At 42.6% G+C, this 16,101-nt stretch overlaps 1 protein-coding gene across 3 annotated transcripts in view; it reads left to right on the forward strand.

The window, feature by feature from the left end:
- Nucleotides 1–16,101, forward strand: part of SIPA1L2 (signal-induced proliferation-associated 1 like 2) — a 105,883-nt gene that overhangs the window by 55,414 nt on the left and 34,368 nt on the right. For 2 of the 3 annotated variants that reach the window (XM_012660335.1, XM_012660333.1), the window contains exons 9-13: nucleotides 4,132–4,389; nucleotides 6,311–6,394; nucleotides 7,805–7,905; nucleotides 8,287–8,390; nucleotides 10,138–10,526. In XM_012660335.1, coding sequence (XP_012515789.1) covers nucleotides 4,132–4,389; nucleotides 6,311–6,394; nucleotides 7,805–7,905; nucleotides 8,287–8,390; nucleotides 10,138–10,526 — 936 coding nt within the window. The remainder of the gene's footprint in view (nucleotides 1–4,131; nucleotides 4,390–6,310; nucleotides 6,395–7,804; nucleotides 7,906–8,286; nucleotides 8,391–10,137; nucleotides 10,527–16,101) is intronic. The other variant, XM_012660334.1, reaches the window with a different exon arrangement.

Below are 16,101 nucleotides of genomic sequence, written 5' to 3' on the forward strand. Positions count from 1 at the left end.
TTTACCTTGGGGGAAAAAAGTGAGTTAAAATAAAAGATAAGAACCAAAGTTTACTGGTGCACAAAGAAATCACTACCTCATCCTCTGTAAACAGGCATAAGTACCTCTTTCGGAGGATGTAGTCAGTCTACTCTTCCTGCATTCTTAAACGGTTGCATGATCATGAATTCACCTTCCCAAGCCAAAAATTAGGATGTTGTTTTTGATATTTTTTTCTCTCTCTCTCTGTCCCAAGCTCCAAATACTATTGATTTGACAGGTTAGAAATAACTTTCACCCAGGATTTTAAAAGCATTACCTTTATTATATTTGGTACCTCCGAGTTCAGCTGTTGAGGAGCATGGGAGCCGCTTCATGTCCCAATCCTCAGAAACTTAGGCTCTCTGCTTTAACCCAGGAGTCTGAATGCCACAATATGTCTTCACATGGATCTTTTTTCACCCATTGGGCTGGACATTCCCTGGGCCTTTTTATCTGGTCTTATGTATCTTTTAGTCCTAGAAATTTTCTTGTATTATTTCTTAGTAATTTTTTCCTCACCTTTTTTTCTCTCTTTCTGTTACCACTCTTTGGTAGATTTTGGACTTTTTGAATTGAACTTCAATTTTTTATGTTTCTCTATCCTGTAACTTTTGGGGGAGAGTTTCTCCATTTACCTGCCCGCTGTCTCAGTGGATTTTTATTTTTAATTTTAGCTATCATGCTTTTAAATTTCAGAAGTTTCTCGTACTTTGAGGATCCGATTGGTCAGTGAGCTTCCCTGCAGAGGGAGTGGGTGGCTTGCTTCTACTTGTCTTTTCACTAAAGAATGATGTTCTTTGTCCATGTGGGGTGATAAGCACTGTGAGTCTGGGTTTGAAAAAGAAGTGACGCTGGGTTTCATCCTGCCTAGGAGCCTGTGACTCAACCTTTTCAAGTACATCCCTGCTCTCCTCTGTGCCTCCAGCCTTGAGTCTGCATCCTTTCTGCTGAGTTTTCTAGAGACCACTGCTCTGCCCCCCAGAGGTAAAAAAGGGGTTACTGCCTGACTGGGCCAGGTGCCATGAGGACCTCAGGGCCCAGGGCCAACCTTCTCTTTGTCCCCTGCTTTCTAAATAACCCCCATGCCATACACCTTCTCTTTCACTTGGCCCTCTGCTGTGCCAGGTACTTCCTGTCCCTGTACCTTTTTTTGGATTCTTGCGAGGGGAATGGTCTTCCTTCCTGTTGATTTTCCCTCTGCACACCCTTGGGTTTTGCCTTCTACTCCACTAAACCATGATGTTTCTTCCGTTTACTTCCAACATTTCTTACTGTGTTTTAGAGTTTCGGGTATCTCTAATTCTGTTGACAGTTGAGGTTGTTTTTGTTTCTTGTTCTCCTTGTTCTTTTGTGATGATTTTCAAAAGAGGCTGAAACAGTTTTTCTCTGCCATACTGACTATGGAAGTCTGCTTTTTAAGAGAGTGATACCTTACTCTAGTAGATTTCTCAAAGGGCAAATATTAGGAAGGTTTTCTTATGTTGAATCTGGAATGTTTAGGAAGAGACACTGGCTTGGGATGCTGACTGCTTTACCAACATGGTCAATTGGGGTGATTTACCCCAACACTCAAATTTGAGACTTACTTGGCCTTCCTGTGTCCTTGGTCAACTGTACCAGTTGGCTCTGCAGGCTGGCTTTGATCAAGTTAACAGTACTCTTGCGATGTGTAATTGATGGGAAACTTAAGAGATATCTGACTTAAATCATATTTTTCTGGCTAAAGGGTCTTAAGTGCCTGACTGATCATTTGAGCACGTGGGAAATGTATCTAGGAGGTAACCTTTGGGAAGCTCTGCCTCCAGTTTAATAGAGTGACTGTGGTGACTAAAAAGCATACCTGTCTTTGACATGATGGACACTCAGGTTTTCCCTGGACTGTGATGGATTTTACTAATTGCGTTTTTCACTTTCTTCAGACTCAGAAAAGGTGATATGTGACTCTATTCTTGATTATATAACTATAATTTAAAATATCTGTTCAGATTATATAGGTGAAGCATTTTTAATGTATTAAAGTTTATTTGTCACCCAGGGTCAGTGTTCTTGGTTCTATTTGTGCATATTGGTTAAAGATACATTTGGGTCTGTCCTTGAAGTTTGCACACTACCTAGAGAGAGAGAATACATACATAAAATGCCTAATGGCAATATCTATCAATTAGCCAGAGCCAAAAGCATGATACTGGATCATAAATAGACAAGGCCACCATAAGCCAGGGACAAGGTTGCTGCATACAGTTTTATGGCTGTGTCAGAAGGCACCTGCCTGCAGAGATGAGTGACCACTGAAGTCCATCTGCTCTCCTCTGGCCACACCCTCTGCCTGCCCAGGGTACCTGTGCAGAGCACACACACCCTTTATTCAAATCTATACCATGGCTTGCTGGCCTTTGTGCTGTTTAGCACAGTTGAGAAATCATGTGGCGGTGATGGGATTTGAACTGAGATTTGGGCCAAATTGTAAGATGTGATTGCCCTGAATGGGGCATGGGGTGAACCAGCCAGCTGGGAAAGATAAAATATGGGTAGGGAACGGTAGGCAGGCCAGGTTATTGACCAACAGGTTCCTCTGCAGCAGGGCTGTCCAATAGAAATATTTCATCTTGAATTTTCCAGTAGCCATATTAAAAAGAAGTAAAGAGAAACAGGTGAAATTATTTTACAAATATATTTTAGCTTTAATATCTTCAAAATATTAGCATCCAAAAATATTTAACAATTATTAGTGAGATAGGTTACATTATTATTTTTTCTATTAGGTTTTCAAACTCTGGGGTATATTTTACGCTTATAGCATATCTCAATTCAGATGTTAAGTTTTCATCCCAAATACTTGCTGTGTTTTGATTTCACAAAATACATAGTTGCAAAATTAGACTCACATACTCAAGTCATTCTAAGGATACTTGAAAAATGAATCCGAATATCGATTTTTAAATTTAATTTAATGAAAATGAAATCACTCCGTTGTTCCATGGCACTAGCCCGTTTCAGGTGCTCAGAGGCCACGTGTCACTGGCCGCTGCTGTGTTGGCAACATGGCTGTGGAAGGATGGTGGGAAGTCAGTGCCAGGCACAGGCACGTGAAGTCTGACCAGAAGGCAATAAGGAGACATTGAGGTTTTCAGGAAGATAAATCTCATAGAGGATTTGTAACAAGAAGGAACTACAGACAGAGAAACCAGCTAGAATCCACCAACTTCAACATGTTAAACACTCTGGTTAAAGTCAGTTTTACAGAGCTTCAGACATGGTCCAGTACTTTTGCTAAGTTGATTGGCCTTCAGTTACGTTGCATTTGACCAAAGGCTTTCTTGAAACATAAAGCGTCAGATAGAAGGAAGCTTTTCTCCTATTTAAAAAGATTTTTCTTACAGCTTTATTAAGGTGTAATGGATATATAATAAACTGCATTTATACAAAGCCTACAGTTGGATGAGTTTTGGGACATGTATCAGTTACCACAAATAAGATAATGAGCATTTCCATCATCCCTGAAAGTGACTGACATGGGTTTGGGTTGTCTTATTTCTAGGGTCCATGGGCAGGGATGTGGAGACCAGAGGTCCAGTCTTGGTCCTGCTGAGTCACCTTGAGCAAGGTGTTTAATATCTTTGGGCTTTTGATTTCTAATTACAGTAGGTATACTTGTTATCCCTGAAATGTATTTAAAATATTTAACAACCTTCAGAGTCCTTGAGCCTCTGTTGTGCCGGGTGTTAATCCTTTTAGTTGCATGTGGGGGTCTGGGGGCAGTGGCTACTTACCTATTGGTAGTTTGAGCATTTTGATAACCATTCGGCCATATCAGCAGGTACCAACGTAGATGATGTGTGCATCTGTACAGCAGCCAGGCAGAGGCACAAACAGCCTTTTTAATTCCTGGACTCAGTAATTGCTGTCAGGAGAGGAACTGAATAGTAAGAGAATATTGTTTTATTATAGGTAAGACACTCTTTAGGGAGGATTGCTCTGTGTTGTTGACCGGGAGCCCCAAGGAGCTCACGTAGCATCACGTGTGCTGAGGGGCACCGCAACGAGCAAGCCATGCTGGTGGCTCAACTGTGAGCCTCCCTCTCACCATCTCTTCTTGGCCCCGCCCCACAGAGGATGTTCAGAGCTCTGCCGCATCCCCATGGTGGAATACAAACTCGACAGTGAAGGCACCCCCTGCGAATACAAGACTCCCTTCAGGAGGAACACCACATGGCACCGGGTGCCCACGCCTGCTCTGCAGCCCCTCCCCAGAGCCTCGCCCGTCCCTGGAACGCCCGACCGACTACAGTGCCAACAGCTGCTCCAGCAGGCCCAGGCTGCCATTCCTCGCAGCACCTCCTTCGACCGGAAACTGCCTGATGGTACAAGGTAGTGCTGGTGCTGTTTCCTCCAGAACAGCCCTTGTGTAACTTGGGGTGGGAACTTGAAATTGTAGGAAAGGTCTTTTTCCTTGGCTTAATCACTTCTAAGTTAGCTTGTTCATAACAAGTTGGCAGGCCGGGTAGCAGGGCAAGATGCAAGGTTGCCTAAGGTCAGGCCCCGTCCTGGTCCCACCGTGGTACTGATAAAACGCAGGTCCTGCCCACCAGGGCCACGGCTATTCCTCTTAATACAGCATCTCCCACCCGACCCCGTCAACTGGCTTTCTGAACCATCTTGGAAAAGATAAACTATTCTGCATGAGCCTCGAGAAAAGTGTGGACAGGCTTGAGTTACAAACAAAACAAAACTGAACAATCAATGGTTAAAATCCATCACCATAATATAAGTGGTACTTATATTCTAAGTGCATTACCACTTCTTTGCTTTTTTGTCTCATTTTAAGCAAAGCAAGTTGAGTTTAAAATTAATTTTTCAATGAAAGAATATACTTGTTTAAAAGTGAAAGCCAATAGCACTAGAAGCCAGTGAGAATTTCTGGATGCTTCATTTGCATAGGTCATTTTAAAGGAACAAAATAGTGGATTTGTTTTGTTATTATTAATTCCTACTCCTTTTATTTTAGCTTTTATATAACTCAGAGGCCATGGAAATGCCACGGCCTCTAAGTTATATGACGAGTTGGCAGACAGGATAGCAGGGCGGGCCCTAGATGCAGGGATGCCTAGACCTAGGGCGATGCAGCATGTCTGCAGGATGGCTTGTCAGGCTCTGGTCTGACAGATCGTGGACTGGGAGCAAGGCCGCATGGGCTGGAATCACTGTTCTAGCTTCCTTGATGTGCCATCACCTTGGGCCTGGTACTCATCCTGTCCATGCCTGCAGTTTCCTCACCTGATAGATAAACATGGTGACAATACAGACCTCATCAGGGCATTCTGAGGATTGACTGGCTCAGTATACGTAAGATGCTTAGAACTGGGTCTGGCGCATAGTAAGCCTGTACATAAGTATTAACCAGCATTAATCCGTAAGATTGAAACGTGGTCATCCTCTGCTTTCTCCAATTTACTTTCATTTGACATCGAATCACCTTGGCTCTGGGTCTCCTTACTCAAGTCTGCTGAGTTTATAAACTCTCCATATTTGAAGAAACATACATAGGTAGCCCTGGTGAAAGGGGCAGCAAACAGCAGACAACATCTGACAGGAAAGGGGTCTGCAGAACCGCCTTTATTTAAGTAAATTTAGGTAATTTAAGTAAATCGAATTAAAATTTACTTAAAATTAAAGTAAATTTAAGCAATTATAATTTAAGTAAATTATGGGAAAAAAACAGGATTCTAGTAGCAAAAGGGAAACTTGGCAAGCACGTCTTCATCAAGTGAGTTTTCATGAGTAGTACTCATTTTTGTATGTCTGGAAAAAGATAAATAGGATTGCATTTAAGCGATGTGTGAAAATAAATAGTTTTGCCAAATTTAGGTTTTTCTCTCTGCATAAGTTTTAAGTTTAGAACCAGAACGTGACTTGCGTTAAGTTTCGCGTAATAGAAATTGGTAACGTTTTTGTAATTCTGTGTTCTCAGGGGTTATATTTCTGTTCTTCCATAGTTCACGGTGCATGGGGGGGAACCATTATCTGTGCTTTAAATCTTTAGATGGTGAAGGCTTGTCCTGCCATATCTCTTTCTTAAGATAAATTGCCAACCATAAACCACCTGATATCCCATGGCATCACCGATTCTTGGTTTATTTTTCCATTATTTATGCTGTTTCACATCGCAGTGTGGTTTTTTCTTTTTCTTTGTCATTGTCAGAGTGAGTTTATTTGTGAAACAAAACAGGCCAGATCAAGATGCTTGGCAGATAGCTCAGTGCACTGTTAATGATTCTAGTAAACCTTTCAGAAGCTCGCCCAGCAACCAGTCGTCGTCCAGTGACCCCGGACCTGGAGGGAGTGGACCCTGGAGACCGCAAGTGGGCTACGACGGGTACTGCTCATTTTTACCTTACTGCTGTTTCTGTGACTCACTCAAAAGCATTTACTGTGCGCCTGCTGTACCTGAGGCCATTTGGGGAATATAAAAATGCCAGGCGTGCTTTTAATAAGTGACTTGTCCATGTTAGAAAGTTCATTATTTCTATGTAGGTAGCCCTCACTTGTCTATGTTCTCGGCTTATTTTTTTTCTTTTTGATAAGGAAGGGCTTTCTGAACATGAAAATTAGGGATTTGAGGACTTAGGTTTCACCGTCACTTAAATTGCTGATGAGGAAACACTGCTCAAAATCAGGGAAGCGGGTTTAGCATTTGGCTTTGTTTGCTTCCTGTCTGAGGAGCATTGGGAGGTTGCCTCAGTACACTTAGCTGAGAACTGTCCTTTGTAGTACCCATGTGGTCTCCAGGAGCCAGCAGCTCGGGGCAGAGCCCAAGGACTCCTGTGAACAAAGACACTGAATTGACTGATGCCAAAACTTCTGAAAAGAGAAGGGTGAGCGTGGCTCCGGGGTGCTCTCCTAAGGAGTGAACTGCTCAGACCACGGGTAGAGTTAAGGAGCTGGGTGCACTGATTGAGAGGAAAGGATGTCCGGTCAGTGGGAAGGACTCCACTGTGGTGAAATGCTTATGTTACTGCTTCCATAGGTGTATAGGGCCATTTCTTTCCCTGGAACCTGCGTTTCTGGTTTGGGCTTAGAGGTAAATATGTGTAGTCTGTGTTACATGTGTTCCTTACCTTAGGTAATAGATGGAGCTCTTGAAAGTTGTATGTCGAGTAATTTTTCTAAATTATGTTACATTTTAAAAGAAGAGAGGAGTTGTGTGTGTTTGTTTTTGTTTTTGTACAAATGGAAAAACCTTTCCTGGCTTTTTCTGTGAATCAGGATCTATAAGCAGGATTCTGTAAATAGGGATCACTTTGTAATGTGAATACGTTTTCTTCTGTTTATCTCTCGTAAAATTATATTTTCCTATTTTGGGTTTTCATAAAACAAAGCCCACTTGGATATAGTCTAAAGTTAATATTTTCTTTTTCTTAAAACAAATTAGAGTAAAGATGTATCAGTGCCATGTGTACTAGGTACAAGGAGGATAAAATGAGCTCCTCCTTAGCCTGCATGGACATTGCCTGATCCTGGACAGTCCTTTAACCCCTGGGAGCAGCAGACCTTCTTTATCTGTAAATGACTGTCATCCATGCATCTTTATTCACCCTGTGGTGAAACTAGATCCCCAATTCCAGATGCTTTTATCTTCTCTGGCAGGGTTCAGCCAGCAGAGTTTGCATTTCCCTTTGCCAGAAAGCAGCTTGTGACTGGGGATTTCCCTTGCATGGTGCATTTGGAAGCCATGCCCATGCTGGTGGGTGGCATGTGAGCAAGGACGAGCTCTGTCTTCTTCCAGGTGCCAGTCTCCTCTGCTGCTTGAGCACCAGGGCTCAGGCCCTCTGGAATGTGATGGAGCCAGGGAGAGGGAGGATGCCATGGAAACAGGCAGACACTCAGGTAACGAGGAACTCCTGGAAATCGACCTCGTCTGCTCCCATTCCCTACTCCTTGCTCCCTTCTCTCCCATCACTTGTTCATTCATTCAACCCACATTTGATGAGCACCTATGCGCCCCAGGCTGAGGTTTCAGCTGGGTTTCCTGATGCAGGAGGGGGTGTGGTCATGATTGGTTGTGGTTATGGTACCTGCAGAAATGGAGCATTTACTTTGTGGTGGTGGTTCTGTCTACTTTTGCGACACGTCTGTTGGTAAGTCCACAAAGTCGTAGAAACCCAAGTCTGTTCATTTTTACCAAACCGTTTGTTCGGCTCCTGTTTTTCTTACTCTTTTGCTAGCACTGCACATTGGAAATTCAACTCTTTTCTCTTTATCTGACAGAAACCAAATGGCATGGCCCACCTTCCAAAGTCCTGAGTTCCTATAAAGAAAGAGCACTGCAGAAAGATGGAAGTTGCAAGGAGTCCCCCAATAAGCTTTCTCATGTAAGTCCTTTGTCCGTAAGCCAGCTGCTCACTTAGGGGGCCCAGTCCAGCTCGGCACACGGTCAGCAGCGTGCTTGCCAGGGATACTCAACAGCACATTACCTCACAGGCTCTTAGAGGTGAGGTTAGAAAAGGAAACAATCTCCCTGATTTATAAAGGACCTCAGAGAAAGGTCGCACAGCAAATTATTGTCAAAGCTAAGATTATATCCTCAGCCCTTTGATCCTCGACATCCATTGTAGTAGTTACTGAATCATGTTCCCATGTGTAATCCATTAACCACTTACCGACTTGATGGCATAACACAGAAGCGGAAACTGTGTAGTGGTGTGAGTGGTCTGGGAAGCTCTGCCCTTAGGTAGCCACTGGACAGTCAGATGATTTATAACAATCCCAGCAGCAGCCAGCTCCCAGGTGTGTCGTGGTAGAACAACGCCCACGTGGTAGTTCTGGGTCGTTGGCACGTGCTGCCTGTTTCCCCCTGGAAAAAACCCTGGGAGATGAGTCTCCAGAGAGACTGTAGCTCAGCGAAACAAAACTTCCATTTAAAGGCAGAAGCAGGGATTGGCAATTATTGACAAATACAACCCACATTTTAACATGGCTTATTGAAAATTTGTGGGTGAAGACAATTTATAAGCTCTGAATTAAGTCGTTCCTTTCCCGTTCCTTAATGTGTCATCCCTCAGCTTTACAGTTGTCCATTCGTGAACACATGCCGCATTTCTTCCCTTCGCTGTGACGATGACCTTGTCTTGAGTCAACCTTACCGTATCTATTTAAATCCATCTTTACAATTTTCTCTTAGTGGTTTCAGCAAAAGGAGAGTTAGGGCATAGGCATGAGAATATCCGTGTGGGATGAAAAGGTCAGTGGGATTTGCTTAAGGATCTGGCAGGGTAGAATGAAAAAAGAAAAGGCTGAACCACTTTAAAATCAACCAAGGCGTGGCGTGTTCTCATGACTCCAAAGCCCTTTGCTGATGCTTCAGACCTGGTTGGTTTTCCCAGCCTATGAAGAGAAGCTGTGTGTGTACAAGCACATTGGACAGACAGGGACATTCCATCTGTTCTATTTGCTTTGTGTCTTCCAGAGACCCCAAAGCATTGACTCTTTTTCAGACCTGTTTACTCTAAAGGGAGTCCTATCTCTTTAACCCTGGGACATAATTTGACTCTCAGGTGTCTCTCAGAGCACTCGTGTTTACATTGTGTACTGCAGCTGCAAAGTGCTTCTGCATATGTTATGTGGTTTGCATGGGAATCATGTAAGCACAGTATTATAAGCACGGAGAGGGTTAAGTAACCAGAAAGTCCTACCATTGTGACTCAGACCTGAGTCTTCTGCCCCAAACTGAGGGCTGACACTATAGTTTGTCACAGAAGCATTTTCTTGATAAATAGCTGCTCTCTTCCTTTTATTAATTTTCCATGTTCCTTCCCAGTTCGTATAGCCTTTGTCAGTTATTTTCTTGTTAGTGACACTGGCCATCCTTTTGTGCTTCATGTGTAAGTAATTGAACAAAGAATCAAAAGATTACCCATTGAACTTCAGATAAATTATGGGAGGGATTATGAATTTGGGACTTCTGCATACAACCAGGATGTTTTTGAAAAAGGAAATTCTATCACTGCCCACTTGAAGAGTGAGTGGAAAGGGTTTGGGTGAGATCCCCTGTGAGCTGGGGTGAGATGCAGCCGAGTTCAGGATTCACTTAAAGATTCTCTGTTCCTCTTTCTTTTCAAGATTGGAGATAAAAGTTGCTCCAGTCACTCCAGCAGCAATACACTCTCCAGCAACACCTCTAGTAACAGCGACGACAAGCACTTTGGGTCTGGGGACCTGATAGACCCTGAATTGCTGGGGCTGACCTACATCAAAGGGGCCTCCACTGACAGTGGTATCGACACAGCCCCGTGCATGCCCACCACCATCCTCGGCCCTGTGCACCTGGCGGGCAGCAGGTCCCTGATCCACAGCCGGGCCGAGCAGTGGGCTGACGCTGCCGACGTCTCAGGACCTGACGATGAGCCGGCCAAGTTGTACACCATGCACGGCTACACATCCGCCATCTCTGCTAGCAGTGCTGCTGAAGGCAGCATGGGCGACCTCAGCGAGATATCCTCTCATTCCAGGTAAGCCTCGCCGCACTGCCAAGCTGCACCTGCTGGGGCCACCTGGGTCCTGCCTGCTGGGGTGGGGAAGGGGCCTAAAATTCAAGCTGTGGAGCATATAAGGTAGGTTGTCACTGTTTCCCTAACTCTGTCTTCAGAGGAAGCAGTGGTTTCTACAATCTAATTGTGAAAGTTTGCCATTTAAGAAGTCATGTATGATTTTACTTTCCTTTTTCTTTAAATTTGAAAAGTAGGAAGGCAATAGAGATATTAATCACTTACGTTTCTATCCCAATTCAATCTGTTGTCCCTATACATTTTGGACAAGAGGTGGCAAAGTCGCTAATCTTCCGAATACAGTAGGAAGTCACGAGAGCAGCACATGGCTCCCTACTGTGAGGACACGTCCCTGTCCCTGTGGCGTGACAGCAGGGGAGACCTGAGATCTTCTGCGTAACAGTGAAAGTGTGTTCAGCCTGGCAGCTGGGGTTTATTTAATAAAGACTAGGTAAATGTAAAGGAATTGCGTTTTAAGTGTCCCAAGTGTAGATGTTTAATGTATCATTATACATGGTTTTAAACTCTTATTGACATGTCTCTACAGTGGATTTAAAACTCCTAATTTGTGATTCTTGCCTTCACTTTCAAAGACTAGGCAAAGAAATATATTTATTCAGGTTTGGCTGTGGACAGAACTATTCACTCCAACTCCCACTGTCATTTTTTTTTCTTGTCTCCAAGTTACTATCTGATTCTATCCCAGAACTCTTCTAAATGCTGGAGGACAGAGTCAGATAAACTAAGAATGGGAGTATTCTCCCAGGTACCTAGTGTCGTGATGGAACGTTTCTCCCACCGATGGTGCTCAAGGCAGGCCTGCAGGAGTCACAGTGACAGGCTTTTTGTGCCCCTCAGCTCTGCTCTTCAAAGTCCTCCCTCGAACTTTCTCCTCTTCCTCACCCAGCCACTGCTAAGGGATACCGAGTATCATTCACGGATATTTACATCACAAATTAAGGAAAACTCCACTCTCATTGGTTCACACAATCAAGGTAGTATTGGAGCTCATGTAACCAACAGGTCCAGAACTATCAAGGTTCTGCTCGACCCAGCAGCTCAGAGGGTACTACTGCCCAAGACCAGGTCCCTCCATCCCTAGGCTCCACATGACAGCCCCCCAAAATATCAGCATTCCTTTCTTGGCTAAAAGCAGCTATAGCACCTGCAAGCCTCCCCTGCTCATGCTTCTCTGTCCCCAGGAAGAAAGTGGTTCTTCTCCACTTTCTGCAGAAGAGACAGATCTCTGCCCTCTCCAAAGCTGCTGCCCTCCCCTCACATCTCACATGTTCTTGGCTTTAATCACTGTGGTTAGCAGGTAGCATTGCCTAGGACAGTCAAGGCCCTCTCCTGGGTCTGGTGATCAGTCCCATCCAAGCCGTGCAGCTGAGGAAGGGCAAACATAGTCACTTCCCCAGAAGAAAACCAGAGTATTATTGGACCAGGAGAGGGGGCGGTGGATATCAGACATCAGAAATCATACATGTCTACCATGTACTCTGTCTTCTGTCCACTGGGGCGGAAGGGAGCACAGAATGTGGACAGTATTTTCAAATCAGACCTTTCTACTACTTTTTACCAATTTGTTTAATAATTTAACTTAAAGTAGTTTTAGTACTAATAACTAAAATAATAGTTCAGAATTATCAGTGAATTTGGTTCCCTGAATTATTCCTGTCTTAATTTCAGGAACAGTTAAAAATTGGCCGTACTTATAAAAACCATCTTGGGATTTTATAACCGTCCAACGTCTTATCCAAAGCTTTAGATGATTTGTAAAATAGCTGATTTCATGATACCTTTTTAGACAAATGCAATTGGCATCACAAAGTTTTGTATTATTATTACGTAAAATTTCTGCAGAAACTGCTTTCAGAGCACATTCATTTGTTATTTGGTAGGGATATTTACAGGCATTTGAAGTCGATTTTCTTGTATACCTTAACCATTCACTAATCTAATGGACTAGCCTATTAGAAAATATATAAAAGTGCTGGATTGAATATTTGATTGATTTTACTTTTTTCCCACCACTCTAAATTGAATGTGGGCACAGCTATTGTGGAAATGATATATGTGGAGTGAGTGGAATTTTTTTACCATGACTGCCCTTTCCTTGTAACTCTTAGTTGACAGTGACTTTGAAGCCACATTTCAACTTGTGTTGTAAGCTTTTGCTCAGTGTGGAATCAGTTATCGAATGGAATCTTTTTAATGCTTCCTCCTGTCTGCCCTCTGACCTGTGCAGGAGACGAGGAGGGAGTAAGATTTACAATATTTGCCTTGTTTTCTGTGTGCTGAGCTGAAAGGCACTGGGCTCATTAGAGCACGAGGAATCAACCTATCAGGTCATTCTGAGATTCTGCAAACTCTGAAATGCCAGGCCCCAGCTGGGGCATGGATGTCTGTAAGGGCATCTCCCTCACCCCATACTTTCCTCTTCTGTCCTGGTTCAGACTGGTGTGTGGTCACCTCGGAGCTGAGGCCTGCTTCCCAGGGTCTGGGTTGTGACTGGGAGTATCCCAAGTAACAGAAAAGTGGAATAAACTTTCAGGAACTGACATTGCTGAACACCTGGCTAAAGTCACACCGCTGCCCCCAAGCACTCTGTATCCCTATCCCATGTTTTATTTTCTTCATAGCACCCCAGGCTTAGCTGAAATCGTGTGTGCATATTATGTATCTCTTCCCACAACAAGGTAGCTATTGCTACCTTCCCTCAAAGAACATCCATGTTTTGAGCTGATGGGGTCATGGCCTGTCTTGTTGACTTGTATCCACAGCATTTAGTACAGTTCGTTGCACATGGCAGGCATCTGGATATTTGTTGAATAAAGGAAGGAACTAGGAAGAATGCTTGATAAATGCTTAGGAATGGAGTGAATAACCAGTGCCTGGGTAACCTAGAGAATTAGGAGGAACATGGGATCAACCATTCCCAATCACAGTATCAGGAACCCAGATCAGTATACGTTGTACTCTCAATTATCTAATTCTGGTTTTTCACCACCAACACCACAGCACCTTCCCTCCCACCCTGGCACACACATGCACACTGCCTGGCAAACACCTGGGAGCGAAGTAAGTACGAAATTGTGTATATGGCTTGATTCCAGGATTGTACTAAAGAGGCGAAGGGAGGACTTAAAACTCTTTAAGACAAGCTTTAGGAAAAGGAGTGCAGGGGACAGGAATCATCCATTAAGCAGGACAAGCGTATATCTAGCCTGCTTTCTCCTGCTACTCAGTTCTTAAAATTCAGCAAACACTTTTTTTTCTTTCTTTGAGGACAGAGCACTTAGATAAGAGCTCAGAATACAAGGCAGTATTCATGTGAGCCTAACCGAGATTTTGCAAAGTGAAATAAATCAACTGCACAGCAAAACAAAACAAAACAAAACACCCATGTTCTGGATTCTCCTGTAAATGGCTCATGTGATTACCTGTTGTTTATTATTATACATGTCACCGTACCGTTCTCCTAGTACAAATGATTAGAAGTTGGCAATATAACTCTCATAAGAGTGTTAGTCTAGAAGGAAAGGATTCATGAAAAGTTTGTTGCCAACATTCTTAAAATGTTTACTAGCTTCAGAGAAAACTTCTGTAATGATGTTCCTGCTACTAAGCCAATTTGTGCTATATATTACTCATCAAATGGATTCAGTACATTGTTCTTAAAGTTAACTTTAAATTATTTTACTGTTGGGATAAAGACATTTTTACTCAAGTGTAATTTAGAAAACTATTTTTTATAACACAAATGGAAAAATAATAAAGTTTGTGATCATGCTGTCATTCACTAAACATTTTCAAAAAGGTATACAATTTGGTAATTTCAGGGGAGCAATGTGAGTAACCTACACAAATGCAGCATATTAACTTTACCACAACTTTGGGTACCCCATCCTTTAACTATAAAACATCTCAGAAGTTATCAAAGGCTTTGAAATACGTGATGCACACAGGTAGCTAAGGGCAGTGCATAGTCCTTCATTGGGTTTTCAGTGGGGAAACTACGGCCATAAGCATTATTGGGACAATTGGGAGACTGGCATATGAACTGTATATTGTTAATAGATAGTAGTATTATATTAACGTTGGATTTTCTGAAAATGATAATCACATTGTTAATTATGTGGGAGGATGTCCTTATTCTTAGGAAATAAATGCTGAGATATAACAGTATGATCTTACATGTTTGCAACTAATTCTCAAATGGTTCAAAGAGGAATATATGTAGAGGTGCAAGATAGTACCAGTTAGTGGATCTAGATGAAAGGTATACGGATGTTTATTCTACTCTTCTGTACCTTTTCTATAGATCTGAAATATTTCCAAATAAACTTGAGAAAACAATATATAGGCCTTCAGAGCCCGTTATCTAGATATGGGGCTTTCACGTTAGGAGTTTGCTAACTGGTGTGCACCCCAGTAAATGGAAAGAGTTCATCAGCTCCCCTGAGTGCCTCTCTATAGCTTGCTTTATTCCTTGGGTCACCTTGGACATGTTACTTTACTGTTCTGCCAACCTAGTGTTTCTTCACACTTGTGGATGTGGCTAGGAAGGCAGGACTGCACAGTTAGGGCCCAGAGGGAGTGAGCCTCTAGTCGTGTTCAGGGACACCAGACTGGCCACCAGCAACTAAGGTACATCATGGAATAGATGAGCTGTTTTGTTTGTTTAATCCTTAAATACCACAGTGTTTTGGAAAATGCAGAGACCCGAAAAAGGGTCAGTTTATTGTTACTTCCTCTTGAGCCTCTATAAAAAGCCCATTTTAATATCATTCTTTTTATAGTTTTTGTCTTCTATGATACTTGCTTTATTCATAGGTTTTTCAGAAAAGGTATGTACTCCGCAGGGGTTTCAGAATAAGATATTTCAGCATACCAGAGGAGCTTGTTCCCTGAGAAGCCCTGTATTAAATTCGAAATAGAAAGGACTCCTAGTGCTTTCACAGGTCACTTTCTAAAAACTAACTACGTTTATATAGTATTTACTCTATGCTATTCACTGTTCCAAGTGCTTCACTAATATTAATTCAGATAATCTTCAGAGCAACTCTCTGAGGTAGATACTGTTATTAACCCCATTTTACAGATGAGAAAACTCAGGTTAATAAACTTGCCCAGAGTCTTGCAGTGGTAAGTGACAAAGCTGGCTCTGGGACCCGGAATACTTGGGTTGCACTCAAGTGTTAAGTTTTCTGCAGGTAAAACCCATCTACCTTTCCGAACTCTGACATTAGAATTGTAACTTTAACACTTAAAGTTTTTCATGTTATAAATATGAAAGTAATTTCTAATCTCTACTTATACTCATTTTTATAAAACATTATATGGTTGATCTTTCTGATTTAAAAAAGGTACTTAGCTTTCTAAATATATTTCTAGCAGTTGTCATGCTGTCCACTTAATTCCTCCCTCTGGCCTTAGCTTAACCACTAACCTTTAAAATTTTTGTTTTTAGGGATTTTGTCTGTTTCAGTCTTGTTGCTGTTGTATCATATGATAATGCAGCAAACACCCATGTAAC

This window comes from Propithecus coquereli, unplaced genomic scaffold, assembly GCF_000956105.1.
Source record: "Propithecus coquereli isolate 6110/MARCELLA unplaced genomic scaffold, Pcoq_1.0 Scaffold66, whole genome shotgun sequence".
Classification (NCBI taxonomy): Eukaryota; Metazoa; Chordata; class Mammalia; order Primates; family Indriidae; genus Propithecus; species Propithecus coquereli.